This window comes from Haliotis cracherodii, unplaced genomic scaffold, assembly GCF_022045235.1.
Source record: "Haliotis cracherodii isolate W230 unplaced genomic scaffold, xgHalCrac1.p SCAF_26, whole genome shotgun sequence".
Lineage (NCBI taxonomy): Eukaryota > Metazoa > Mollusca > Gastropoda > Lepetellida > Haliotidae > Haliotis > Haliotis cracherodii.
In genome coordinates, this window is record NW_027266282.1 from 4,583,047 (window position 1) to 4,610,284 (window position 27,238).

At 39.9% G+C, this 27,238-nt stretch overlaps 2 protein-coding genes across 3 annotated transcripts in view; one reads left to right on the plus strand and one right to left on the minus strand.

The window, feature by feature from the left end:
* Nucleotides 1–8,557, plus strand: part of LOC139472983 (zinc finger MYND domain-containing protein 19-like) — a 45,983-nt gene extending 37,426 nt beyond the window's left edge. Inside the window, exons 3-7 of the mRNA XM_071255480.1 lie at nucleotides 679–785; nucleotides 1,784–1,982; nucleotides 2,292–2,355; nucleotides 3,898–3,997; nucleotides 5,394–8,557. Of these exons, the coding sequence (XP_071111581.1) occupies nucleotides 679–785; nucleotides 1,784–1,982; nucleotides 2,292–2,355; nucleotides 3,898–3,997; nucleotides 5,394–5,496 (573 nt within the window). The 3' untranslated portion in view covers nucleotides 5,497–8,557. The remainder of the gene's footprint in view (nucleotides 1–678; nucleotides 786–1,783; nucleotides 1,983–2,291; nucleotides 2,356–3,897; nucleotides 3,998–5,393) is intronic.
* An 8,134-nt stretch (nucleotides 8,558–16,691) lies between these two features.
* On the minus strand, nucleotides 16,692–27,055 carry LOC139473074 (uncharacterized). 2 transcript variants are annotated; one of them, XM_071255587.1, is made up of 6 exons: nucleotides 26,971–27,055; nucleotides 23,902–23,961; nucleotides 21,187–21,341; nucleotides 20,060–20,224; nucleotides 19,187–19,233; nucleotides 16,692–16,813 (listed from the first exon to the last, which is right to left on the minus strand). In XM_071255587.1, the coding sequence occupies exons 2-6, from the start codon at nucleotides 23,952–23,954 to the stop codon at nucleotides 16,751–16,753; spliced, it is 483 nt and encodes a 160-aa protein (XP_071111688.1). In that variant the 5' UTR covers nucleotides 23,955–23,961; nucleotides 26,971–27,055; the 3' UTR covers nucleotides 16,692–16,750. The 2 variants fall into 2 exon arrangements, with proteins under 2 accessions (XP_071111688.1, XP_071111686.1); XM_071255585.1 differs by lacking the exon at nucleotides 26,971–27,055 and adding an exon at nucleotides 25,559–25,582.
* Between the last annotated feature and the right edge of the window lie 183 nt (nucleotides 27,056–27,238).

The window sequence follows — 27,238 nt, forward strand, 5'->3', positions numbered from 1 at the left end:
GTGTAAGTGACCTCACCTGCGAGATATCGCTGTTTCAATGTAGACTGACTGATAACAAGTGGAATAAGATACCCCAACACGCTTTTCTTGTTGATCACAGAATGTACGTTTATGTTTGCACAGAAAGGACTGTATATTTTCATGTATATATCACGTCTCTTTCAGAAAAAAAACAACTCTTGCATCTTGGACCATTTATGCCATAGTTGTCTTGAGATGGGGTTGCTATCTTAGGGATTCCTCTATTAACATATACCAAGGGTATATATTTTTGGTTCAGCAAAAAATACCACTTTGAGGGTTTGGCAGTGGCTTGAATATGGTATTTGTATGTTATAATGAATATGTTTGGTGGTGAAATTTTGTTGGCATTTCAGCGTAATTTTTAAAAATGAATTTTGTTCTTTAACAAAATGGATGTTTGAATGCATTGTAGTTGAAATATTAGCCAATTAAAATAAACATATAACAATCTTTCTCTCGTTTGCGTGTAACACACCCCTGAGACAAAGTGTTTAAGCTTGTGACACAGACCTCTTTGCTCTCAATGTCTTCAAGCTGGAAGCAGTCGCCATCTTGAAAATTGTTTTCTTTGTCGGAACTAACATGCTTTTCATGATAACGAACTGACAGGAACTTTTATCCCAGAGTATATAAATAAACTTTCTCTATTTCTAGGCCAGAGTGGAAGTGGATCGAGATGGAAATGGAGCAAAGATCTACGCATATGCTTACGATATTGTTAAGGGTCGAAGTTCAGGGCAGTATCTGCATGAATTATTATGGTAAGTGGGCAAGTTTTGTCTTCGAATATTACCAGGATTCCTATAGCTACAAGATAATGGGAGATGGATTAAAATGAATTACCGCATTCTCTATTAAGCCCCACCATCTTTGAGACCATTCTGTAAGTAATCTTTATAAGCATCTACTAAGCCTGATAATGTAGATGACAATCCATATTTTCTTGTTCATGTTACCGATCGTTTTAGAGTAATTACAGTAGTGTAGAAAGGGGACCGCAGGACCTTGTAACTATTAGTGAAAAGGTGTTTGTTTCATGGATGTTTGAACTATGTCTCCTCTACTGCTAAATCTCTGAAAACAAATTTAGTATATTAAGCTGGTTTTAATAAAAAAAAACATTGTGAATTTTCTGAGTGCCCAAGGTGCTTTATATGGCGAATACGGTATTTGATTTAACGAAATGCCTTTTAAAATTTTGCTTGTCAAAACTTCAGGGAGCTTTGATTGATTTTCCGTCTAGGTACATGTGAATCTCTGCTTGGTGTCCCTTACCAACTAGTTGATGTACAATGCATTGATGTTGCTTTTAGTATATAAGGCCACAAATTTTATTTTTTTAGGTTTACAATCTTAACAGAATTTTTGTCATTTGTGAAAAAACAAAACATATCAGTGTCTTTTCTTATTTAGTTTTGTTATCAAACTTAGCCAGTGGGTATTTGAACTCAAATATTGTTGCAATTGAAGTTTATTTGAAAATTGCTTAAAATTGGTGTACTGGCTTTAATATGAGGAATTTCATGCCATATGTTATTCTTTTTATTAGAAGTTTCTTTTGCTTCCTATTTATCTTCCGTTTTATTTTTTTTTTAAAATTTAAAATATTTTTTTAAACTTTTTTTTATATAGTCATTTATATTTTCACAGCAGCTGATTTTTGTCATAGTCAAAACATGTGTAAATCTAAAATATAAATATTGTCGATTTATCACACAATCAGACTGAAAGAATGCTTCACTCGCTTTTCTTGTTCAAGGGAACGTCACAGAGGAGGTGTAGCACACGGCTACAAAGTTGTACATAAAAATGGCGTGACTGTCGACAATCGCATGGAAAACCTCATTCTTGTATCCTCCAAATGCTCAACCCCTTACTTAGAGGAACCTTCCAACAAGAACCGAGAGCAGAGCTTGTACTGGATAGCAGTCCAACAACTGCAGGGGGACCCCTTAGAAGTGAGGATAACACGATGGAAACATTTAACCAAATATTTGTTGCCATAATTTACAATATGTGTAGTATCTTGTTTGAAAGGGCATAAATTTGGCTTTCTTTTGATATATGTCAAAATAGGCTTTTTTGTAAATTTTTGCGTTTTGAAAATTTATGTTTGAGCGCTTATTAAAAAAGCTGAAAAATGGGTGTGAACTGGCAGATAAGTGTGTATCATGCTCGAATGGTTTGTGAACTGGCAGTTCTTTTCCTTGTTTGTTTGTTTGTTTGTTTGTCTACAAATACTGACTTGTGTGATGGTTTTGTTTCAGCACTTCCCAGAGCCAGTATACAACAGATATTACAACTCCAATGGAGAAATTGTAGAAAGTGAAGGTATGGACGGTCATTAACTGTGACAACCAACAGTATGTTGGTTCTTCTTGTTCGTTCTATACTTGAGTGACCTTGTCATGGGCGTTGTAGTGACTCCATTCTGTTCTTGATTGGGGCGGTAGGTAGCGTAGTGGTTAAAGCGTTCACTTGTCATTTCAAAGACCCGGGTTCGATTCCCCACATGGGTACAATGTTTACAGACGATTTCTGGTGTCGCTGGACTAGTGCTGAAAGGCATAAAACGATATTCACTCACTGTACAACGTGTGCCACTACCAACTGTCTGACTGTAACCCTTCTGTGTATGTTCCAGAAGTCAGCTGCGTGTACAACGCGTGCCACTACCGACTGTCTGACCGTAACCCTTCTGTGTATGTTCCAGAAGTCAGCTGCACGTACAACGCATGCCACTACCGACTGTCTGACTGTAACCCTTCTGTGTATGTTCCAGAAGTCAGCTGCGCATACAACGCGTGCCACTACCGACTGTCTGACTGTAACTCTTCTGTGTTTGTTCCAGAAGTCAGCTGCGTGTACAACGCGTGCCACTACTGACTGTCTGACTGTAACTCTTCTGTGTATGTTCCAGAAGTCAGCTGCGTGTACAACACGTGCCACTACCGACTGTCTGACTGTAACCCTTCTGTGTATGTTCCAAAAGTCAGCTGCGTACGAGTGCCACTACCGACTGTCTGACTGTAACCCTTCTGTGTATGTTCCAGAAGTCAGCTGCGTGTACAACGCGTGCCACTACCGACTGTCTGACTGTAACCCTTCTGTGTATGTTCCAGAAGTCAGCTGCGCGTAAAACGCTATCCACTACTGACTGTCCAACTGTAACTCTTCTGTGTATGTTCCAAAAGTCAGCTGCGTACAACGCGTGCCACTACCGACTGTCTGACTGTAACCCTTCTGTGTATGTTCCAGAAGTCAGCTGCGCGTACAACGCGTGCCACTACCGACTGTCTGACTGTAACTCTTCTGTGTATGTTCCAGAAGACAGCTGCGCGTAAAACGCTATCCACTACTGACTGTCCAACTGTAACTCTTCTGTGTATGTTCCAAAAGTCAGCTGCGTACAACGCGTGCCACTACCGACTGTCTGACCGTAACCCTTCTGTGTATGTTCCAGAAGTCAGCTGCGTGTACAACGCGTGCCTCTACCGACTGTCTGACTAATCCTTCTGTGTATGTTCCAGAAGACAGCTGCGCGTAAAACGCTATCCACTACTGACTGTCCAACTGTAACTCTTCTGTGTATGTTCCAAAAGTCAGCTGCGTACAACGCGTGCCACTACCGACTGTCTGACTGTAACCCTTCTGTGTATGTTCCAGAAGTCAGCTGCGTGTACAACGCGTGCCACTACTGACTGTCTGACTGTAACCCTTCTGTGTATGTTCCAGAAGTCAGCTGCGTGTACAACGCGTGCCTCTACCGACTGTCTGACTGTAACCCTTCTGTGTATGTTCCAGAAGTCAGCTGCGTGTACAACGCGTGCCACTACCGACTGTCCAACTGTAACTCTTCTGTGTATGTTCCAGAAGACAGCTGCGTCTACTACGAGTGCCACTACCTGCCCTGCACCAACATGGAGAAGGAAATCAGGGAATTCAGTATATGCGGCAGATGCCAGGAAGTCAGGTAACTCTCGTCCTCCTCCGTATTGACCAAATAACTGTGCCTTCCTTCTTCCCCTGCAGGGAGTGCGTGACCATCTCTACACATCTACTTGTGACCAGGCAGACTCCGTGTCATTGTACCCAGATGGTCATCATCCTTGCTCATGCTATCGATCACTAATCTCATTAAAATCTGATCTTAGTTCTCGCTACCGTTAAACCAAGATTTGAGAACACCACATTACGGGTCATGTCAGACCAACCTTGTGCAAACTTTGACCTACCAATGGATTGACTGACAAGAAGTCGACATTAGCCAATCAGAAGGCAGCTTTCTTGTGCTTTATGGTACTAATTTCAAATTGGCAACTACGCTTTGAAACATTTTTTGACAAATTCTCGATTAAAAATTTGAAACCTGAACAAAAGAACATTCTGGAATGGCTAATAGATGGTCTACATTGTATGGATTTAGTTGTTTAGCCCATAACTACCGTTCGTTCAGAATACCCCGTGTTAAAGTTTTCGATGTTGCATGATTAGAAACCACTTTCCAACTGTCAATTTCATGATAAGGAAGGCTCTGATTGGTTGGATGACAGGTCGTTCTGACGTGATCCCTAATGATCGTCCTCAGATTTTTGTTTAGCGGAACTGAGAACTAAGATCTGATTTTAATGAGATTGATCAACCACCAGTTTGTCTTAACAGACTTAATTACTTTGAAGAAAACTGTTTTATATGTTGTAATCAAAGGAGGATTGATGCCAGGAAGTGTATCTTTCCACCATACAGTTCTTTGAATACTATTCTTGTATTTCCAATAACTTCAGTATTAAGTATTTCAGCAGTCATTACATTTAAATAAATATTTTGAAGACACATGCCATTGTTTTCATGCTCAATTTGTTTTGCAAGAGATCATTTATACCGTATTGGACGTAATAAGCGCCCCGCTCTGATAAGCGCCCACAGCAATATTTGATAATATGTTGACTAGTGAACAATCCCACTTAGCACCCCTTCCGATTGATCAATGTACACAAGACTTATTTATTCATAAATAATACTCACTTGTGTGTTATATGCACACTTAATTATGGGCAATTGAATTCTGGAAAAATATATCTGTCGTATATAAACATTTCAGGGTGTTAGCGTGCCCCATGAAATTTATGAGCCCCTATTTCTAATTTTGAGAGCGCCCTGGATCTTGTTACGTCGAATATGGTAACTGCAAAGGGTTGATACACTCTTAACTACTTTGGCATTGACCTTGTTTTCGGAGAGGCATGTTCGAATTTCAAACTGTAGAAATATAAAATGAATGCTGATTTTACTTATTTATGTATTTAAAAGAGTATGTTATCCAAAATGATTTTTCTAATAATATAACATTTCCTGTTTTTGCCTTACAGGTATTGTGGAACATACTGCCAGCAGAGGGACTGGCCAGTTCATAAACGATACTGTCGAGAACGACGACATTTATTCATATCGGAGCGACCTCCAGATCGATAGCTTTACCCCTCATATCACAATTCCATCATCTTCGCTATATTCCATTGCCATTGTGTTTCTCAGTCCCATTGTACATAGACAACAACACACCATTTTAGGTGTTCTTATTATGTAGGAGAGTGATAGTGATTTGAGAGAAAGAAATTTTTACAAAGCTGTAAGAGTTATCTCCCCTTAACTTTGCCGGTCGTCACTTACAACATCCTCAAAGATGCTGGGTGGTGTTGTTGTGAACTTTTAGGATGGTGTTTAGACTTTTTTAGTAATCCTGAGGATTATTAAATGATGGACATGTTTTGTCAATCTGAGAGCTGACCTGAGTGTTTAAGTTGATGGGAATATTTGTTTTGATTGTTGCATGAAGATGCGCATAATATCGATCACATCACTCAATCACTTGAAAGATTTTTAGCACTACACATTCCAAGCTGAGTTGTAATGACTGCAGTGTCTTTGTTATAGTTTTCACTTTGCTGTGATTGCTAGAATTCTTAAGAAAGAAATGCTGTGGTTCAGATAGAGCCTTTGTTTATGAATCTCATTGACATTTTTTGCATCACATATACGACTAAATAGTACCATAATTCTGACCTTTGGCTGGGATTTGTTTAAAGAATACATGTTACAAAATCCCACCCAAATCCTTGAAATAAGAATCACAGCATTAATTTTTCTTTTCTTCAGCCTATATTTGTTATGCATGAAAATGAACAGAAATCAAAGTGGTTGTTGGTTAAGTTTAATTCCTTTCGAGTAGTTTTTTGTGTGTGTATTTGATGAAAAAGAGTCCATATTTTAGGCTTATTTGCTGGTATTGCACCCATGACATTCCTTATAACATAACCAAAGATGTGTTTATGAAGATGTGCAAAATGTTTGAAGGGGGATAACTCTCAAGGCTTCAGTGTGCATAACAATTAATCTTGACCTGTCAGTTGCTTATACACTGAACAGTCCGAGTAAAACATAAATATGTATTCATCATGTATTAAATTTTTCTTGGAACAATGGGAAAAACTGACTTGAGCCCCCCCCTGTATGAGGCATTGGTCCCCAATTTTGTTGTGATTTCATTTTTGTTAGATCGAGTTAATGTTTGAGGGCAGGTCCAGAAAGAAAGATATTTGGTGTTCATGAACCAGATTCTACTGATGTCACAAGCGACCCTGTTCGTGTTGCAAAATTTTATGTCTTTGTTCAAATTCTTTCACAACCAAGTCAGCAGTACCTTTGTCTCTTCTGTCAAGAGTTATGTCCCTTGTAACAAGAGTTATGTCCCTTTGTTCCATTGAAAATACATTTGATTGTGCAATATATTGCTTGATGCCATAGAACTCGCATAGTTGTGAAAATAATCACTTCAATCTAGTCTTTGTGTCCACATCTGATCATTGTTTACCCCATTTCATGGAATGGGATGTTCTGCTTCAAAGGATGGATGATACCATTTTGTTATAAGGGTTGAAGGCCTTTGCTTTGAGTTGTTTTGAGTGTTGCCTAGTCTCAGTATCTGTCACACCAAGAATCAACAAGATCTCACTATCTTCTAGTATTTGTTTTAAATATTTAACCTTTTGATGGTTTTAGATAAACACAAAACAAGATTTAATGTCTGAACTTCAAATATCAGATAGCTGGATATGGTATATATATTCGAGGAGGGAGGTTATAAGACATTGTAATTAGGAAGTTGTACAAGGAGATTTAGTTTTCACATGTAAATCAGAGATAAGTGTGGACAAGAGAATGAGTCACCTGTAGATTATGAAAAAAGTATATAACTGGCCGTCATTATTTTTTTGTCAGAATCGTATCAAAATGAAGTTGCCTCTGAGTTTATGATACATCTCTTGCATCATATATAGCTATTAATGTACTGATTTAACCAAAGAAGGGAACAATGAAAAATGTAGGGAAGTAGGCTTCACTGTCGGTACATTTGAAACAACGTATTTTCTTGAGTATAGTGCGCACGGTAATGTCTTTGGGTTGGGGGGAAATAACATCAAAACTCATTATGGTGTGTGTAATCGCACCCCCTTCTACACAGCTGTGTTTTGGGGAAAAAATGTCCACACTGTACTCAGGAAAATACAGTAGGGCATACACAAATTCAACACAGGTCAGAATCAAATGTTGAGATGTGTTTGTGGGCATTGCTTCTAACGCGTATCTGGTTGACCAGGCTGGGAACCCCAAATAGCAGATCATTTTACTGTCTAAAGCTGAGTGTTCCCTTTTATATTTCCATCAGTATATAAGACTCTGTGTCAAGAAGACTGCCTGCCACGGGAGTAATATAAGCAAATTCTTCGAACTCTTAATTTCTGTGTTTGGCAAATGCACTTTGAAGCAGTCGGGACATACTTCCATCATCTAAAAGAACTGTTGACTTTGATATTTATTTTATATGCGATTGTTTTTGTCATTTTAGTAACAACACAACAGAAAACTCTGACTTAACTGTCCAATGAATTTGTTGTAGCCTGATGCCTATTTATGAATCTCCATGGCATGGTCTGTGTAGAATTTGTTGTGGCCTGATGACTATTTATGAATCTCCATGGCATGGTCTGTGTAGAATTTCACAGATTACCACCAAAGAATATTTCCTAATTTATAACAACCAACATGTTTTGTTACTTTTCAAGTATTGAGTGCTAATAATGTATTAAATTATGTAGATTATTTATATTAAAACTATTTATCATTGCAATAAAGTGTTTGTCTGGTCTAAAATGTCTCCACATTGGTAAATGTTTTCTTCAAATTATTTATTTTGGTGTGTAAGTTGCTATTTCCTAAGAGCTTATTAACTCCAAATGTTCATCAAGCTTTTGTTGCTATGCAACAAGGTTGAATAGCAGCTATAAGCTGCTTGAGTGTTACTATTTATAGACTGGAATATGGGCCATCACCGTATGTATGGACAGATCTAGTTTTGAACATATAACACTTACTTGAATTTTTGTACCGGTCATTTTGTTTAGGCTAACATAAATTGAACAGATTAAATTTGTAAGTAATTAAGAAACTAAGTTTTTATTTTCATTTTTTTTTGTCTGCCTTTTTGACACTGTGTTTTTTCAGACTAATTTTGCGAAGATCACATGAAAATACAGGATGAACAGAAACTTAAACTTTTCTTGTCGTTGATTATGGTATATGATTTTTCCAAATAGATTGAAATAAGGGGAGAGCACTCATTCAAGACATGTTGATGAAAGATATAGTGTGTAAGGAGAAACATGAGTGATCCGGCCTTGGTGGCAGTTGTTATTGTCCATGCCATATTGGTAGTACAGATGAAAGAGATCATTGAAATTCATATTTTATGTAAAACCCTCCGATAGATAATACTTTTTACATATTGTTTATTGTTCATGCCCTTGAAGTTGATATATTCCAGTGTTAGGTCATTTCATAGGGTTTGCCAATCTCATTAAAATCAGATCTTAGTTCTTGCTACCGCTAAACAAAGATCTGAGGACATCCCATTAGGGGTTACGTCAGAACGCCCTTTCATTTCGTCGCTTACCAGATCATGAAAGTGACAGTCGGAATGAGTTTTCTAATAATGCAACCTCGAAAACGATAACACGGGGTATTCCGAATGATAGTAACGGGCTTAACGACTGAATCTATACAATCTAGACCATCTATTAGCCATTTGAGAATGTTCTTTTGTTCAGGTTTCAAATTTTTAAGAGAGAATTTGTCAAAATATGTTTCGAAGCGTAGTCGCCAATTTGAAATTAGTGCCATAAAGCATGAGAAAGCTGCCTTCTGATTGGCTAATGTCGACTAATTCCATTGGTCAGTCAGAGTTTGCGAAAGGTTGGTCTGACGTGACCCGTAATTGGATGTCCTCAGATCTTTGTTTAGCGGTAGCGAGAACTAAGATCAGATTTTAATAAGATTGTAGGGTTTGCAAATATTGAGATTCCTCTGTCCAGTTAATTTGGTCGTATACAGTGGGAATCCAAAGATCCTTCAATCATTGTCATTCCAGCATTTGATGATGATGATGATGATGATGATGACACATGAGGCGAGATGGTGACCCTCCTTTCCTGTACATTATTAGCAGCTTTGTTGATAAATCTAATTTATTGCTGGTATTTAAAACAGCTGTTACATGCTTCAATCAGAGTTTAAGGTCATGAGAAGTCATCCGAGCGTAAAATGCATTTGTGTGATTATCTGTTTCAAAAATGAAACTCTATTAGTTTTCACGACTTGAAATTTCACAGCAAATTTCAAAAGTATATATGTTATTCAAATAAAGTTAATAGTCAGTCCATATTGCATCAATACCATCCATATTTTTATAAATTCATAATTTGTATAACCATAATTTGCATTTCATTTGCATACTTGATTCAGTCATTAATGCATGGAGTTTGTTAAGAAACTGAGTATGCATTTAAACTGCCTGATTTGTATATTTAGAAATGTAGTTCACCTACAGTGACTATAGTGTATCTATTGATGTGATGTCCCCAACTATGAAGCATGATATGTAATTAGCATATGTCAGTAACGTGTCTATTTCAGGGGAAGAAACTTGCCAGTTTATTGATCTTTGTGATCAGTGGCAATAGCTCGACAGATCTTGAATGTGCTGTGTGTACAGATTCAGATATGGCATTCGATTGTTAAACTAAACAATAGTGTTTTTTTAATAATATTTTTTAAAGATCTGTTTAGTACTAAGGCCACATCAACTAATTTCCTATTTTTTTAAAAGAATTTCTTTGTCAAAATGCCAAGAGGCACAACTGGTTATTTTGTCTAGGTTGATTTTAGCTTCGTTAAAGTGTTTTAAAGTTTTCAATCAACACATCAGTAAGAATTCTTTCTTTAAAGGAGGCTCTGAAGAAGTAACTGGTCTTGTTTATGCATGAAATGTCATTTCAGTAAAATCCTGATGCAAAGATCACTGCGGAAAGAGTACCTTGATATATAATGTCTTACTTTTTTCTGCAGGATAGATTGCCTTATGCAGCTTGATAAGAGTGTAATCGATTTCACTGGTACTGAAATAGACATGTTATTGACAGTGTATTCACCTCTACTCACATTCCTAACACAGCAGTTACGATTTATCTGTCAGCATTGGCAGCTTGTTACTAACATATGTTGTTTTCTAGTTATTTCTTTATCAAAACATAGGCTTTGAACATTGGACATAACACTTACATGAGACTCAACTTTCATGAGGTTTAGGATGTTGAATGTGTATCTAACGTAAGGGATGATATTTAGTTCTCTTTGCATAATCCCAAAGGTTAGCTTGTCAATGATGAAACATGACATTTCACAAGAAACCCATATTGCATAAGTCACATGTCATGTTTCAAAGACTGATACATTCCAAATTGTCTTGAAAAGAAGATATATGATAAGGCCCATTAGAAATGTAAAGCTTAAGTTATGGAAACTTATGAAGTGTAAAAAATATCAGACATGTTCCTATGAATGACTACAAGCACGTTTTCTTCGTTTTGCAAGTTTTGAACTTCTCACTTTAATAAATATGTAAATATGGGTAAAATGAGAGAAAAAGGGTTATTATTTATACTTTGAGAGGAAAAAGAAACAGTTTATTTACCAAAATTATTTTTTTGCAATACTTTTGCTGATTTTATCTAGATTTCCTTTGAACTTCAGCTTGGATAAAAGATGTAAAAATACTTCCTGAAACCTCTTAAATTCATATATTTTAAACATTCACCATTTTTGGTTGTTAAGTGCAGAACATGCATATATTGAAATGGAAAAGAGTCAGTTCTTCATATGAATGCATGAAAGCTTTTAAGCAATTTTTTCTTATTTCTTGAATTATGCAAATATCTGTGGGCTATATTAAAGCCCTTATTGTACCTTGGCTTGTTGTCTTGTTTCATGAGAGTGTTATGCCAGTGTCCATGCCTACTGTAGTCATGTTAATAGTTGTCCATTATACATTTGTGTTGATTTTGGAGTAGATTTTACAGTATTTATTATTTATTTTCACTATGAATATATATTTATCAACATGCAGGTGTGTTGCTAGTCCACTCCACAAGGTCCTACCAAACTTGACCCTTTGACCTGGATTTTGATTGCAAGTTTGTCTTTGAGATAGTTAACATATTTCAAGTGTGAAAGAGAGTATATATGATTTTGAAAATATGTTTTCTCACATTTGTCAATTTTGGTACTGGAGATAAACTCATCACTGAACAAGAGTATTTCTAAGTTTATTTTGAGACAAGTTATTATTTCTTGGATTTGTAATTAATTGATGATATTGTGATTTTATTGAAGGTAAAGAATCAAGGCTTTCACATTTTCTTTAAAGATTTCAACTGTACTGGTGTTATGGTAGAGTGATGGTTGACCTCATAATTTATAAACAATTTCGTATTTTTAGAAATTCAGATTTAATTTTTCTTAAAAAACAAACATTGCCCACCACGTGTTTTGTACACACATAATAATAAATATGTGTTTTTTTAAATTCTCAGTTGATGAGGAAGAGACTCTAAGATGTTATTTTCTGTTTGAACCAAGTACACATAAAATGACTGCACGTAAGAGCTCTCTGTCCACGCTGGTTTGAGCAGGCGTTTGTTTGTTTTCGGTACAGTGGTTTGGCTGACCAAGTTTTAAAAGTCATGTGGTTCACATCATCCAAATTACAACTTGTTTTGAATTGTTAAGGAATTGTCCAATTACTTTGTCGCTAATACTTTTAAGGAGACTTTTTTTGTGTCAAAGTTACTTTTGTACCTTATGAACTTCCTGGGAAATGATTGGATGTTCTGTCTGAATACATCTTCTCGAGGCAAGCGAGTTAACTGACTATAAAAGTCCAGTTTCCACCTTTGTCAAACTAGGCTGGTATTATGGAGTTACATTTTGGCTGGACTAACGAGTCTGTGTATAGTCCAATCAAAATCTCGCAACAAAATCGAAATCCGTTTCATAAACTGTCGTGCAGATTACGGTCAATTGCAGGATTTGTAAAGCATATGCACCGCTGCCATCTTGTTGTCAACAGATATTTTCCAAACCTTTTCATGTTTTTAATCAAGGTGCTCGCGTGATTTGATGCACTTCTCGATGTTCGACCCATTTTATCACAATATATATCTTGATCAACGATCAGATCGTTTTGACTGGGCGCCGCCATTTTGTTTGAAACAAGTGCATGTGATGGAATCGGATTGGTCCATAGGAGAGGCTCAAAAGGGCCATAACTCATAATAAGCCCAGGAATTCCAGCCTAGTTCGGCAAGGCTTTTAAAGTCAGTTGACTCTCTTGCCTCGGGGAGATGGTCTGAATAGTGATGCAGCCTTATCAGGGAGACAGCGGATGGCCAGTGATGACTGCATCATGTAGAGACTACGCTGCTGCTGAGATGACTTCTTTAATTAATTAAAAAAGACTTTCTTTCTAGGTCAAATTCTGATGTGAGTTTTTATGTGATAATTAAAATCGTATGTTATGTACATATTAATTCTTATAATCATGATAATCTCATGAATGTCTTAAGTTAACCTCAAGATTGCAGAATTGTATGATTTGTGATTTCACATATCTTTAAAAAATCTTCAAATAAATATTAAAAATTATTGCAGTATCAAAGGTGATGAGTTTTGATCTTGTTTGCTCCATTTGAAATTGTTAGGAACAAATATGTCCAATTCAGGTACAGTTTAGTCAATGTCTTGGTGTTCTCACTTGATAGGAAAGATCATTTGTATGCCTGTGTTCACTGTGGCTGTCATTTACAGATATAAGAAGCTCATCTACCAAATAGAATCTTGTGCAAATCATTACAAAGCATATGGTTTCAATGAAAAGGTCAGAATGATGTCATGCATGCTGATATGTGTGTTACAAAACAGTCCCTTCCCTCTCATCTTGCCAATGTATTTTTCCACTGTAAAATGTCATTTGTAGAAGGTATTTTTGAAGTACTGTATGTGCTGGGATGAAGCCTTCAACCTTAAATAATGTCTTTGTCAAGAAAGTCTTTTTAATCCAAGTCCTGTTTTGTTAGACCCAAGAGTAATTGTCCTGTGAGAAATGCTTTTTGCGTAATATAGATACCGGTACCAATCCATTTCAGTACTGGCTCATTCATGTGAAAATAAACATGTGCAGACTATTAATGGCTGTAATTTAATTCAAACTGATTTATTTTTGTGTTTTCGTGGCCTACCGATTGATACTAACACCTGAACTTATTAAATATGATGACAGGATTTATTCATACTTCGTGTAAGATATTCAAAACTTTTGGATAGTGTTACTTTGAACATATTAAAGCACTTTGTACATATGAAGTATTTTGTAGCTGTTTTGTAAAATATAATTAAGCTTTCTTGCCTGGTGTTTTTTCATGAAAATACTTTCATACCAAATTTCATACATAGGACCCTTCATGCAGTGCTCAAGGACCATCTGAAGCGGTGACGCCTGTATTAAGATGATGTTAGTTTAACATGCACGTCCATGAACACATTTGACGACAGACACGACCTTGTGATATAAAATACATGCCATGACACATCTCCCTTTTTATGCTAGTTTCATAGTGGAAAGGTTGTTTTATTTTGAAGAGATCTTCATTTTTCTGTAGTCTGTGTTTTGTATTAAAGAAATCCACAACAAAGCCTAGTATTGAGCTCCATGCAGTGATATGGCTGTTCCTCGCTCTCTCATGATGATGATGATGATGATGATGATGAAACAACGGCTACTGGTGCCTCACATCATAAAATATTTCATTAAATGTCTCGTATTGCATAAATTTAGTTTGATTGACATCATTATGTGAAATCCATGTACCTAATAATCCATGAACTCAAATAATGTCATATAAGATGTTACGTTTTAGTCTTGCAAAAATCTTAATTAATGCTATGGTCAAATAGTCAATAATTATTCCAAAGTTCAAGCTAAGGAAGATTTAATGTCCCATATTCACTGTATTAAGTGTCCTACTCCAATAACCAACTTATACACCAGTCTGCCTTGTACTAGGGCTGATTAGTAAGTCAGAAAATACAATTGTACATGTACAGGCGGGGTTGTATATTCTGCTTGCAGACATTGAGTTTCTCCCCCCAAATGAACACAATACCATGGACATAACACTGGCTTATTATGGTGAATATGGTATAACCATTTTTTCTCACAGAACAAGTCTAGTCTTCTTGGAAGAGTACAGTATTTGAAAAGATAGATTAATATACAAATATAATTCAAATATTTGCTGGTGTGTAAGGTTAGGCTAGACTTGGGGAGATCTTATGCAATATCAAACTCCTAACAGGGCATTTTGACTGAGAGCAAAGTTATAGATGCAGCACAAGCTGTAATGGAGCTTGATCTAGAGCGTCACTAGCAACCAATGATCTTATTTTGTTGACAGTTATCGTGAAATATCTGCCATTCATTTATCATCCCATGTGGTGTAATTTATTTGTTCCAAAATAAAGAGAAAGCTGGAATCAACTGTATGTTGTATGTGGTGTTTTCATGGATACCTTTTGGAGGCACAATTAGCCAAGTGATTTAAGGCAATTCAATTTTGTAGAGTTGCGTCCCTTACGTATGGCAGGATCTTGTGACCAGGTTACCCCAAAGTGGATAGTGCCTGCCTGGAGAGCAGGTCTGTGGTTGGATTCTCTGGCAGCATCAAACCAAAAGATGTTAAATGGTACATGTCATTGCCCTGCCTGGCGCTCGGCATTAGGGGCTAGAACAAGGACTGGTCAGCTCGGAGTCATGTGCTGTGTCTGAGTGGGGTATTCATGTGAAACTACGGATGGTATTTCAGTCATCTTTCAGTCAAGAGAGTTAAGTGACTTTAAAGTCCAGTTTCCACCCTTGCCGAACTAGGCTGGAATTCTTGGGCTCAATCGTAGTGCCACTAGTGGTTATTACGAGTTATATCCCTTCTAAGCCTCTCCTATGGGCCAATCAGATTCCACCTCTCGTATCACTTACATTTGTTTCAAACAAAATGGCGGCGATCTGATCAATAATCAACATCTATATTGGGATCCCGAAGTGCATCAAAGCACCTTGGTTAAAAACATGAATAGATTTTGAAAATCTGTTGGCGAGTTGCACATGTATTGCAAATCCTGCAATCTACCGAAATCTGCATGACAGTTTACGAACCAAATTTCGATTTTGTTGCACAATTATGATTGGATTATGCAGAGACTCGTTAGTCCAGCTAAATTGTAACTCCATAACACCAGCCTCGTTCGGCAAGGATGGAAAGTGGACTTTTATAGTCAGTTAACTCTCTTGCCTTGGGAAGATGTATTTCAGTGGCCTATAGCATCATTAGTCCACACACCCAGTGCTCCACACCAGACACACGACACCACATACAAACAGCCACTAAGGGTGTTTTGTGGCTTGTAAAAAATGACGTAAGAGGCTGAGGTACCAACAGCTCAAGAAGCAAAATCACATTCTGATTGGCACTAAATTCAACTTGTTGGGTAAATGAAAGTTTGTTGTTTGTTGTTGTTTAACGCGGCGCTATATGATAGCTGTTTGTAAATAATCGAGTCTGGACCAGACAATCCAGTGACTGACATCATGAGCATCAATCTACGCATATGGCATATGATGACATGCATCAACTATGACAAGTATGGGTTGCTGAAGACTTATTCTAAACCAGAATCCTCACGGGCTGTTAATGTTAGTGAAGCCCAACAAGCTGGCCTGCACATTAAACTATTTCTCTACATATTAGTAGGTGAGATGAAATTGGGTTTAATGTCGCGTCCAAGACTATTGCACCTATATAGCGATGTGCCTGTACGTGCGTGTGTGTGTGTAGGTGCTTGTACTAGTCTGGACTGATGCCGATTTATAGTGCTTGCTCACTGAGATACCATGCCGCAGTTTAACATGAATACCCCACTATACTGACTCCGAGCCGACCAGTCCTTGTTTAAGCCCCTGAATGTCGAGGCCAGACAGGGTAACAACAAGTACCATCTTTTAATGTCTTTGGTATGACGCGGCCGGGGATCGAACCCCGGACCATCCGCTCTCCGGGCGGAAGCTCTACCGCTAGACCACGGAGGCGGTCTTCATATTAGTAGCTTCAATATACAAATATCCTTATGTTGATGATACTGGTGCCTGAATAGGAAAACACCCAACAAGAAATTACAGAAACTATATTAGTTCTCCCTGAATAGTACAGATACAAAGTCACACTCCTTAACCTGATGCTGCTGCTGTAGTAGCTTGTCTCGCTTGGAGGATGTACAGGATAGTGAAGAGCTGAAACATGGGTGGTAACATGTGAATGTCAAGGTTACTGGGGGTGGTAACATGTAAGTGTCAAGGTTACTGGGGGTGGTAACATGTGAGTGTCAAGGTTACTGGGGGTGGTAACATGTGAGTGTCATTACCTGGGGTGGTAACATGTGAGTGTCAAGGTTACTGGGGGTGGTAACATGTGAGTGTCATGGTTACTGGGGTGGTAACATGTGAGTGTCAAGGTTACTGGGGGTGGTAACATGTGAGTGTTGTGGTTACTGGGGTGGTAACATGTGAGTGTCAAGGTTACTGGGGGTGGTAACATGTGAGTGTCAAGGTTATTGGGGGTGGTAACATGTGAGTGTTGTGGTTACTTGGGGTGGTAACATGTGAGTGTCAAGGTTACCTGGGGTGGTAACATGTGAGTGTCATTACCTGGGGTGGTAACATGCGAGTGTCAAGGTTACTGGGGTGGTAACATGTGAGTGTCATTACCTGGGGTGGTAACATGCAAGTGTCATGGTTACTGGGGTGGTAACATGTGAGTGTCATTACCTTGGGTGGTAACATGTGAGTGTCAAGGTTACTGGGGGTGGTAACATGTGAGTGTCTTTACCTGGGGTGGTAACATGCGAGTGTCAAGGTTACTGGGGTGGTAACATGTGAGTGTTGTGGTTACCTGGGGTGGTAACATGTGAGTGTCATTACCTGGGGTGGTAACATGCAAGTGTCATGGTTACTGGGGTGGTAACATGTGAGTGTCATTACCTTGGGTGGTAACATGTGAGTGTCAAGGTTACTGGGGGTGGTAACATGTGAGTGTCATTACCTTGGGTGGTAACATGTGAGTGTCAAGGTTACTGGGGGTGGTAACATGTGAGTGTTGTTGTTACCTGGGGTGGTAACATGTGAGTGTTGTGGTTACCTGGGGTGGTAAAATGTGAGTATCATGATTACCTGGGGTGGTAACATGTGAGTGTCATGGTTACCTGGAGTGGTAGCATGTGAGTCATGGTTACCTGGAGTGGTAACAGGTGAGTGTTGTGGTTACCTGGGGTGGTAACATGTGAGTGTTGTGGTTACCTGGGGTGGTAAAATGTGAGTATCATGATTACCTGGGGTGGTAACATGTGAGTGTCATGGTTACCTGGAGTGGTAGCATGTGAGTCATGGTTACCTGGGGTGGTAAAATGTGAGTGTTATGGTTACCTGGGTTGGTAACATGTGAGTGTTGTGGTTACCTGGGGTGGTAAAATGTGAGTGTTGTGGTTACCAGGGGTGGTAACATGTGTGTCGTTACCTGGAGTGGTAACATGTGAGTGTTGTGGTTACCGGGGGTGGTAACATGTGAGTGTTGTTGTTATCTGGGGTGGTAGCATGTGTGTCGTTACCTGGGGTGGTAACATGTGAGTGTTGTTGTTACCTGGGGTGGTAACATGTGAGTGTCATGGTTACCTGGGGTGGTAAAATGTTAGTGTCGTGGTTACCTGGGGTGGTAACATGTGAGTGTTGTGGTTACCTGAGGTGGTAACATGTGAGTGTTGTGGTTACCTGGGGTGGTAACATGTGAGTGTCAAGGTTACCTGGGGTGGTAACATGTGAGTGTTGTGGTTACCTGAGGTGGTAACATGTGAGTGTTGTGGTTACCTGGGGTGGTAACATGTGAGTGTTGTGGTTACCTGAGGTGGTAAAATGTTAGTGTCGTGGTTACCTGGGGTGGTAACATGTGAGTGTTGTGGTTACCTGGGGTGGTAACATGTGAGTGTTGTGGTTACCTGGGGTGGTAATATGTGAGTGTTGTGGTTACTTGGGGTGGTAACATATGTGTCGTTACCTGGGGTGGTAACATGTGAGTATCATGATTACCTGGGGTGGTAACATGTGAGTGTCGTGGTTACCGGGGTTGGTAACATATGAGTGGTGTGGTTATTTGTGGTGGTAACATGTGAGTGTCGTTGTTACCTGGTGTGGTAACATGTGAGTGTTGTGGTTACCTGGGGTGGTAACATGTGAGTGTTGTGGTTACCTGGGGTGGTAACATGTTAGTGTTGTGGTTACCGGGGTTGGTAACATGTGAGTGTTGTGGTTACCTTGGATGGTAACATGTGAGTGTCGTTTTCGGGGATGGTAACATATGAGTGTTGTGGTTACCTTGGATGGTAACATGTGAGTGTCGTTATCTGGGGTGGTAGCACGTGAGTCATGGTTACCTGGGGTGGTAACGTGTGAGTGTCATGGTTACCTGGGGTGGTAACATGTGAGTGTCATGGTTACCAGGGGTGGTAACATCTCCCCTTCCCCTCCAACCCCCTGAAAACCAACCTCGGTATGTTGTTGGCAGTAACTTTGACTGAGAGAAGATGTTGATATTTAGAAACAACAAGACACACTAACCTCAGTGAAATATTTTTCGAATTCGGTCTTCTCCACCGTGCCATCATCTGAAACAGATTCAGTTGGTTTCAGATTGGATACATAAAACACCTACCCATTTTTCGCTTTGTTTGTTTGTTGTTTAACGCCGCACTCAGCAATATTCCAGCTATCTGACGTCGGTCTGTAATTATCGAGTCTGGACCAGATAATCCAGTGATTGACATCATGAGCATCGATCCACGCAATTGTGATACGATCAACCAAGACAGCGAGCCTGACCACCCGATCCCGACAGTCGCCTCTTACGACAAGCATAGTCGCCTTTTACGACAAGCAATGGTTGCTGAAGACCTTGTCTACTTTGGGTCTTTCAGAACATATCCGCCAAATTTACGTATCACATTCAAAACCTGCTTACAGGGAGCGCCAAACCTGTCAGAACACATTTTGAAATGAGTGCTCATTTGTTTTGTGTTACCCCAATCAGGATTATTAAGGCTAAATCACAGCGGCTTGTAAATAGTCGTGTCTGGATCAGACACGCCACTAGTCTAGTCGATATTATAAGCAACATTCAACGCCGTGAGGGTACGATGACACACAACCAAATCATCGAACCTGTCCGCCGACCCAGTCACGCTGCACTAAAATGTTGTGTACCTATTTTCACGTGGGTACCCACGAGTGCAGGTCGTAGATGCCTACCACTTTGGTGAAAACTTTAAACAATCAATCATGATAGTGGCAAATCGGGGACTGTGGCACTACTAAGGGACGCAACTCTGCATACCAAATTGCGGCCCCTTCCCAAAACATTCCACCTGTGTCCCTTCAAAGATTTAAGTTTCCAATCAAAACACATTCTGATCGAGCAATACGAGTTTTACGTACCATTTTGGTCAATCTTCCTGAAGTAAAGGTCAAGGTCAGAGTCAGTAATTCCTCCGCTTCTGTCCATGTCAAGTTCCAAGAAGAGTCCCTTGGCGATTATGGACAGGTTGGCCTGGTTTCCGGTGAATTTATCCACGAACTCTGTCTGAGTTACGTTCTTGTCGTCTGTAAGGATAATTATCTTTCGTTAAAGACAATACAAACTCTTTATCATATTTGGACTCGGGCAACGACGTTTTGTTCGTTCGTACGTTTCTTGTTTAACGCCCCACTCACCAATATTCCAGCCGTATGACAGCGGTTTGTAAAAATTCGAGTCTGGACCTGACAATCTAGTGATTGACATCACAAAGGATATCATTACTTACATTTTAGTCAAATACTTAACAGTCGACAAGGTAGATTGAAACATATTTAACAGGCTGGGCGTTTAAACCGTTTTAGGAAACCTTGTGATGACTTTTATCACGAGCATCAGAGTATTTCAGTTATATCACGGCGTGTGGAAGGAAAGGGCGTAGTGGTTTATTACTGTCATGACTGACGCATGAGCACGGGTATGGTGCTGACAAACCTAAAGTGAGTGAGTGAGTGAGAATGTTTTTACGCCGCTTTTAGCAAATTTCCGGCAATATCACGGAGTAGGACACCAAAAATGGTCTTCACACATTGTACCCGTGTCGGGATTGGACCCCGGGTCTTCGGCGTGACGAGCAAACGCTTTAACCACAAGGCTACCCGACCGCCCTGACAAACCTAAAGACAATCATAAGTTTCTGGCAGGCCTAAGGCAAGCAGCTCTGCACGGCGAATAAGGCGACTGCGCCACCGTGACCTTCACCCTCTATACCGGGTCGACTGCGTACGTTGTCCAATATGTCTGTGTAGATGCCCTAAACCAATGCAAAGTTAATATGCCTTGCTTTGTGTAGAGGTCACGTTTTGAAGGTTTATGAGGTCAACCATCCTGTATATCTCCAGAGCTTGCATTTCAGTAAACCTACACAGACCCCTGGGCCCATCACCGTGGTTCCCGCGATCTCAAAGTACCCGCCCTTGATCCAGGGGTTTACCGAAATGCGAGCCCTGGGGATATATAGGGTGAAGGTCAACAGCTGTAGGCTTACTGTCGGCATCGTATTCGGCGAAGATCGGCGTCATGTCGGCCTTGTCGAAAGATCCGTCCCCATTAGAGTCAGCAGTTTTGAAAAGTTTTTCGACTTGAGCTTTGACGGTGGCCTTGAACGTGGCAAGGGCGGCGTCAGTGCTGGGATTGGTGGCGCTGGTGAAAACAACGTAATGATGTCTGACATTGTTAACATGAGAGGGGTTGAATGTTGTTTCACGCCGCCGCCAGGTGTATCGCCGCACGGTTTATCGACAAGGAAATTAATTGTATTACATGATATAGTGATTGATCCGCGTCGGCGGGTTGTGACAACACAGTCGGCCACGTCAACACCTGACAGCCATTTCTGTCAGCTCTGTCAACAGACTCTTCTTCACATGGAAGTAGATGTGGTTTGCATTGTCTGCGTTTGATTACAAATTCTAGCTGTACTTAGGGGCCGACCATTTCAGGGGCTGGGATTTTATCGAAAAAAATAAATTGTCCCAGAAAATTCTTGAAAAAGATAATTATGCTTCAGAGTGTTGAAAACAAGAATAAAACTACAATGTTGCAAGGTGTGTTTCTAGAAAAAATATCCAGGCTCATAGTTTAAATATATTTATATATAGTTTAAAATATATATACCATCTTTGAACGTCTTTTAGTATGAAGCGCCCAGGGTATCGAATACCGACCTTCCGCTCTTCTGGCAGACGCTCTATCCGGGGGTCAACTTGACTAATTTTAACTGTAAGCAAAACTAAATTTACGGGGGCGCCTATATGGATTTGGGGGCATGCTCCCCAAGAAATGAAAAAAATATGAGATGCTCTTAAACGCTATTTTCTTCATTTCGGGACCATTTGTTAGATTTTATTTGTAACAAATATGTGATTTGTTATTTATTATTTTTTATAGGAAATATATATACGTGTTTCCTCAACACATTTTTCGACTTTCATTCAAGAAATAACTATGACAAATGAAATTTGAACATTGAAAAGAAAAAGATTCCAACTTTCAAGTTAGACAATAAATATCATATTCGACCGTGTAGAGTTTGAATTAATGATTTACTGCATAGATGAAACAGACCTTATTTTAGCCCCTTAATGCCGAGCGCCAGGCAGTGTAACAACAAATACCATCGTGTAACGTCATTTGGCATGACGCGGCCGGGAATCGAACCCCGGACCTTCCGCTCTCCGGGAGACTCTCTACCACTAGACCAGAGTGGCGATCTCAAAGCTTTAGAATATTAGTTACATGGTTCTGTGAGAGATTGCCCCAACTCAACGTTATTTACACCAAACACGATAGATAACCGCAATTCAAAAATGCCATACTTTGACTCTTTATAAGTCATATTTGTCATAAAAGTCATCTTGACTACTAGTATCACATGTCTACATAATGTTTTCGCGATCGAAATAGGTAAAACAGCGGGAAAACCTCAACGACGACTTGTCAGACTGTTAAATACGAAAGAATTATACTGCAATAACAGCTTGAATATCATTGTGACCAACTCGTGTTAATCCGTGACAAGCCTTCTTGCAGGTCACGGAAAGGGGCGAGTGATGACGAATGGACAAACTCATGTCATTTTGCACGTTACGGAAAGGGGCGGGTGGAGACGGACGCAGAAATACGGTATCACCCGACCTACATTCCATATTAGGAATAGCGCTGAGCCACTGCATAAAGTAACCAGTTCAAATCAACGAAACCGGAAGAATAAAAACCGAACGATTGTCTGAATGAGTATTGTAGTGTAAAGAAAGATGGCGTCTCATTGGTCGTGATGAAATTGTGCCATGTCAGTCAACGTAGTGGTGGCGCAGGTTTGTTTGTCTGCTAGTTGTTTAACGCCACACTCAGCAACATTCCAGCTATATAGAGCGGTCTTTAAATAATCGACAATCCAGTGATTGACATCATGCACATCGATTTACACAAATGGAATATGACGACAAGCATCAACCAAGTCAGGAGCCTGACCACCCGATCCCGTTAGACGCCTCTTACGGCAAGCACGGGACTGGTGACGCAGGTAAGAAAACTGCTATGAGCATTGCGCATGACGCATAACTTTCTCAATCACTGGTGGCCATTCCGGTGAGAAAATGGGCGATTTGAAGTGAAATTAATGAAAAAATATAATATTACAAATGAAAGATTTACGTACAGCATTAATCTTTTGATCGTTGAATCTGCGTACCAAGTACGATTTTGTTTCTCGAGTACCGCACTGCCGAGTCCCGAATGCCCTCCAAATAGACCCCCGAATCCCGTGTACAAAAAGGCAGCCACATTATCGCCTACAGGAACTCGTATTTTATTCTAATTTTTCTCAACATTGAAGCACCGTGACGTCACATGGCTGACCAATCAACATTAAGAATAGCTAAGATGCATATAAATTTATGCAAATATCGGAATGTAATTGGTTGGTTGGTTGGTTGTTTAGCCGCACTCAGCAATATTCCAGCTGTATGACGGCGGTCTGTAAATAATCGGGTCCGGACCAGACAATCCAGTGATTGACATTATGAATAAATCTGTTTTTGTACGTGACCATGTTATGACTATTTATTGAACCTGATATATTCTCACTCAGGGGGGACATACATTTTATATCAAACAGAGCTGGGATTGTTATCTAACCTTGAGCCTTAGATAGTTAGTTATGACTTCGTGGTTGAAACTAGCTCAAACTGTCGACACTCACCCAGATGCAAAATCAGCGGCCACAAAGGCAGCCAGGACAATAAGTACTTTCATGATGAACCTGGAAAATGATATAATCAACGTAGTGCAACAGTATCATTATTTAACGTGCATATTGTGGGTGACGTCTCAGAGAATAAACTACGAGGACTTACATATTATGTGACATGAGTGAATATATTATATAAGCCATTTTAGACGTTTAACACGAACTCATGCGAACAGAAATTCTGCGAAATGAAGAAAAAATAGGTTTTCTGATCCAGGTGGTGGTGGTGAGTGAGTGAGTTGGGTTTAACTCCGCTTTAAACGGCTTTCCAGTTACATAACGGCGTTTCAGTTTAATGTGGGAGTAAAACCCGAAGTGATGCAGGTCTCATACGGTTACCATTTCGGTAAAACCCACGAGCACAGGTATGGTGCTGACAAACCTAGAAACATAATCGGGTCGAACCGGGTTTCGAACCCACAATCATTGGTTTCGGGCGTGCCGAAGGGACGTAACTCTGCACAGCCAATCGCGGCGCCTAAGACAACTGGGCCACCCGTGCCCCCAACCAATGTTAAATAGAAGAGCATAATTTATGATTCCCCTGACGAGTGGGCAAGCAGTTACCCAGAAACATCGTTACAAACAATACAGAAGTTGGTCAACATAAATAGTTTCAGGTCTTCATGTTCTTCCAACTTCTAAATGCCTCTCAAAGACTTGAGCATATTTGTCGTTTTCAGGGTAGTTCCATTGTTATAATTAGTATTGCACCAATTTGCATTCATCAGGTAAATGCTCATGGTGCTACAATTTATTACCCCATTGTGGATCAGTGTGCACTCGATTTTCATACTCGCCCCGATTATGTTTCTAGGTTTGTCAGCACCATGGGTTTCACCGAAGTGGTAAACGTCAGAGACCTGCATCATTTCGGGCTTTCCTCCAATATTAAGCTGACACGCCGTGATATAACTATAATACTGTTAAAAGCTCACTCAAACTCACTCACTCACTCACTCACTCGATTTTCACACTCAGTTCCCTGAGGGAGTATATAACCCAAGCTGCATGTGAGACATGGAGGCCTATTATGTTTAGCTTACGTGCCTAGATGCGAGAAATCCTATGTTAGCCGTATCAATGATCTTTGGTCTGTCATCAGTTCTACATTATACGTATCTCGAGGGGTGTATGATGTGATGTACACTGGGTATGAGCCTATGTACCCCGAGGCGCCAGGGGAGGGATGCATAGGCTCACACACAGGGTATCGGTTGACAACGAATTTATCTCACAGACATTCATCCATACAGAATATTTGTAAAACGCTTTGATTCAGCCATTTTGGACGCTGGCAAAGGCATGCGAACCGAGTTACTTCCCTTTATCCAATGCATCGGATAAACATCGGTTAATTTCGGTTCAACAATACTTATGCGAGATAAGCAAGTTACCTAAGATGTGTTCCGATTGATGTCACAGTGGAGTACATGAGCGGGCTACATGGAAAATAATTGCCCGCTCCATAACCAATCAGAAGCTAGTATTTTAATGTAAGGGGAGATAAATGTACTTGTCACCTACTGTATATCACCAATTCTACATCACTGCACCACATAACTGAAACACTGTACAAAACGCCGAAAGCCACATCTCATTCCCTCACCAATCCATCCATTGTAGCGCCACCAGTGTCTATTACGAGTTATGTCCCTTCTATGTCCCTCCTTGACCAATCGGTTTCCACCTCTCATATCACTTGCATTGCTTCAAACAAAATGGCGGCGCCAAGTCAAGATGATTTGAACGATAATCAAGATAAAAATTGTAACAAAACGGGCCTTACCTCGCGAAGTGCAAATAATTACTTGAGCACCTTCATTAAAAACATGAAAAGATGTAGAAAGTATCTGTCAACGCCCATTTAGCGGTACACATGCTTTGCAAATACTGCAGTCGGCGGAAATCTGCACGTTGATAGTCTATTTCGTTACGCGTATTTGATTTGACTATTCATAGACTCGTTTGTCCAGCTAAAATGTAACTCCTGAATTCCAGCCTAGTTCGGCAAGGGTTGAAACTGGACTTGCATAGTCAGTTAACTCCCTTGCCTCTGGAGGAATCAATCCATCAATTAATTATAAACCCTATTTGCATAGAGACAACACATGAGTTTTATGGCAATAATTACAATGTGTGTATGTTATCTTTAATTTGGCACCAGATCGAGGCGCATAACTCCCCCTTTAAAAGTCTTAAAACTCCAAGCACTCACTCACACAATTTCCTGATTATTAGGAATAAGCCGCATCATAGTAAACTGCCGGGCAAAAGAAAGTATACATTTGAAAATTGGATTTGACCAAAACATTAACAACTTTATAAAAACGTTACTATACTGACCTGCTGTGAGACAACCATTGATATGATGCATTTTAAATCGACTGTGATACCTGTGTCAAATACATCACCGTCGAATAACCGTTTTCTTTGTTTCGATTTCAGCCACCTTCAAGGGTGTATAGTTTGTTTTGTCCCACGGTTTAGCTGTCTACAATTAATAGAAGTGTTCTTTAACGACACTCAACGTAGCTCAACATAAGAACGAATAAGCCTTTACACTTAATCCGAAGCAGAGTGAGTGAGTGAGTGAGTATGGTTTTACCCCGCTTTTAGCCATATTCAAGCAATATCACGGCGGGGGACACCAGAAATGAGCTTTACACATTGTACCCATGTCGGGAATCGAACCCGGGTCTTCGGCGTGACGAGTGAACGCTTTAACCACTAGGCTACCCGACCGCCCCCCGAAGCAGAGACAATATACATAACTGCATGAATACAATGTTGCGGCGGAAACTAACATGTTAAGCCTTCTAGTCCTTATAATGATAACATATAGCAAAAACTTTAAAACTTTTACTAGTTCTTATACCTTAACTATTGGGCAGTTTGGCAAGGACTACGAGACTAGTGGCGTTTTCTAACGCTGCAGTATCTGTACATAGTATCTATGTATCTAGTTGGTATGCCCTATACATGCGTCGCTACATGCATGTCTGTGAAGCGTTGGCTTACCTGGGAGTGTCGACGACAGACTGTGAAGAACTGGTAACTTTGCAGGTGCTATATAGATAGAAGGTGCACGTGACATGAGTATGGCATCATAAAAAGAATGTGCTGACAGGGATTGTCATGACCGGAGTACCAGGTGCAGAGACGTCGGTTACCATGCCACTGGGGTGTGCACGTCTGACGTAATCAGCAACCGAACACTTGCACTTCCATTCGGGACAACTCGGCTGATTCCGCTACGTACATACCACCTCAGAGTGAGAACTTGCAC

Excerpts from the sequence above, each read along its gene's own strand:
- LOC139473074 (XM_071255585.1), bottom strand. Across the intron at positions 20,225-21,186 it reads CGCCGAATACGATGCCGACA|ACGACAAGAACGTAACTCAG; the intron begins GTAAGCCTACAG and ends TTATCCTTACAG. Across the intron at positions 16,814-19,186 it reads TCGAAAAATATTTCACTGAG|CTCTTCACTATCCTGTACAT; the intron begins GTTAGTGTGTCT and ends CCCATGTTTCAG.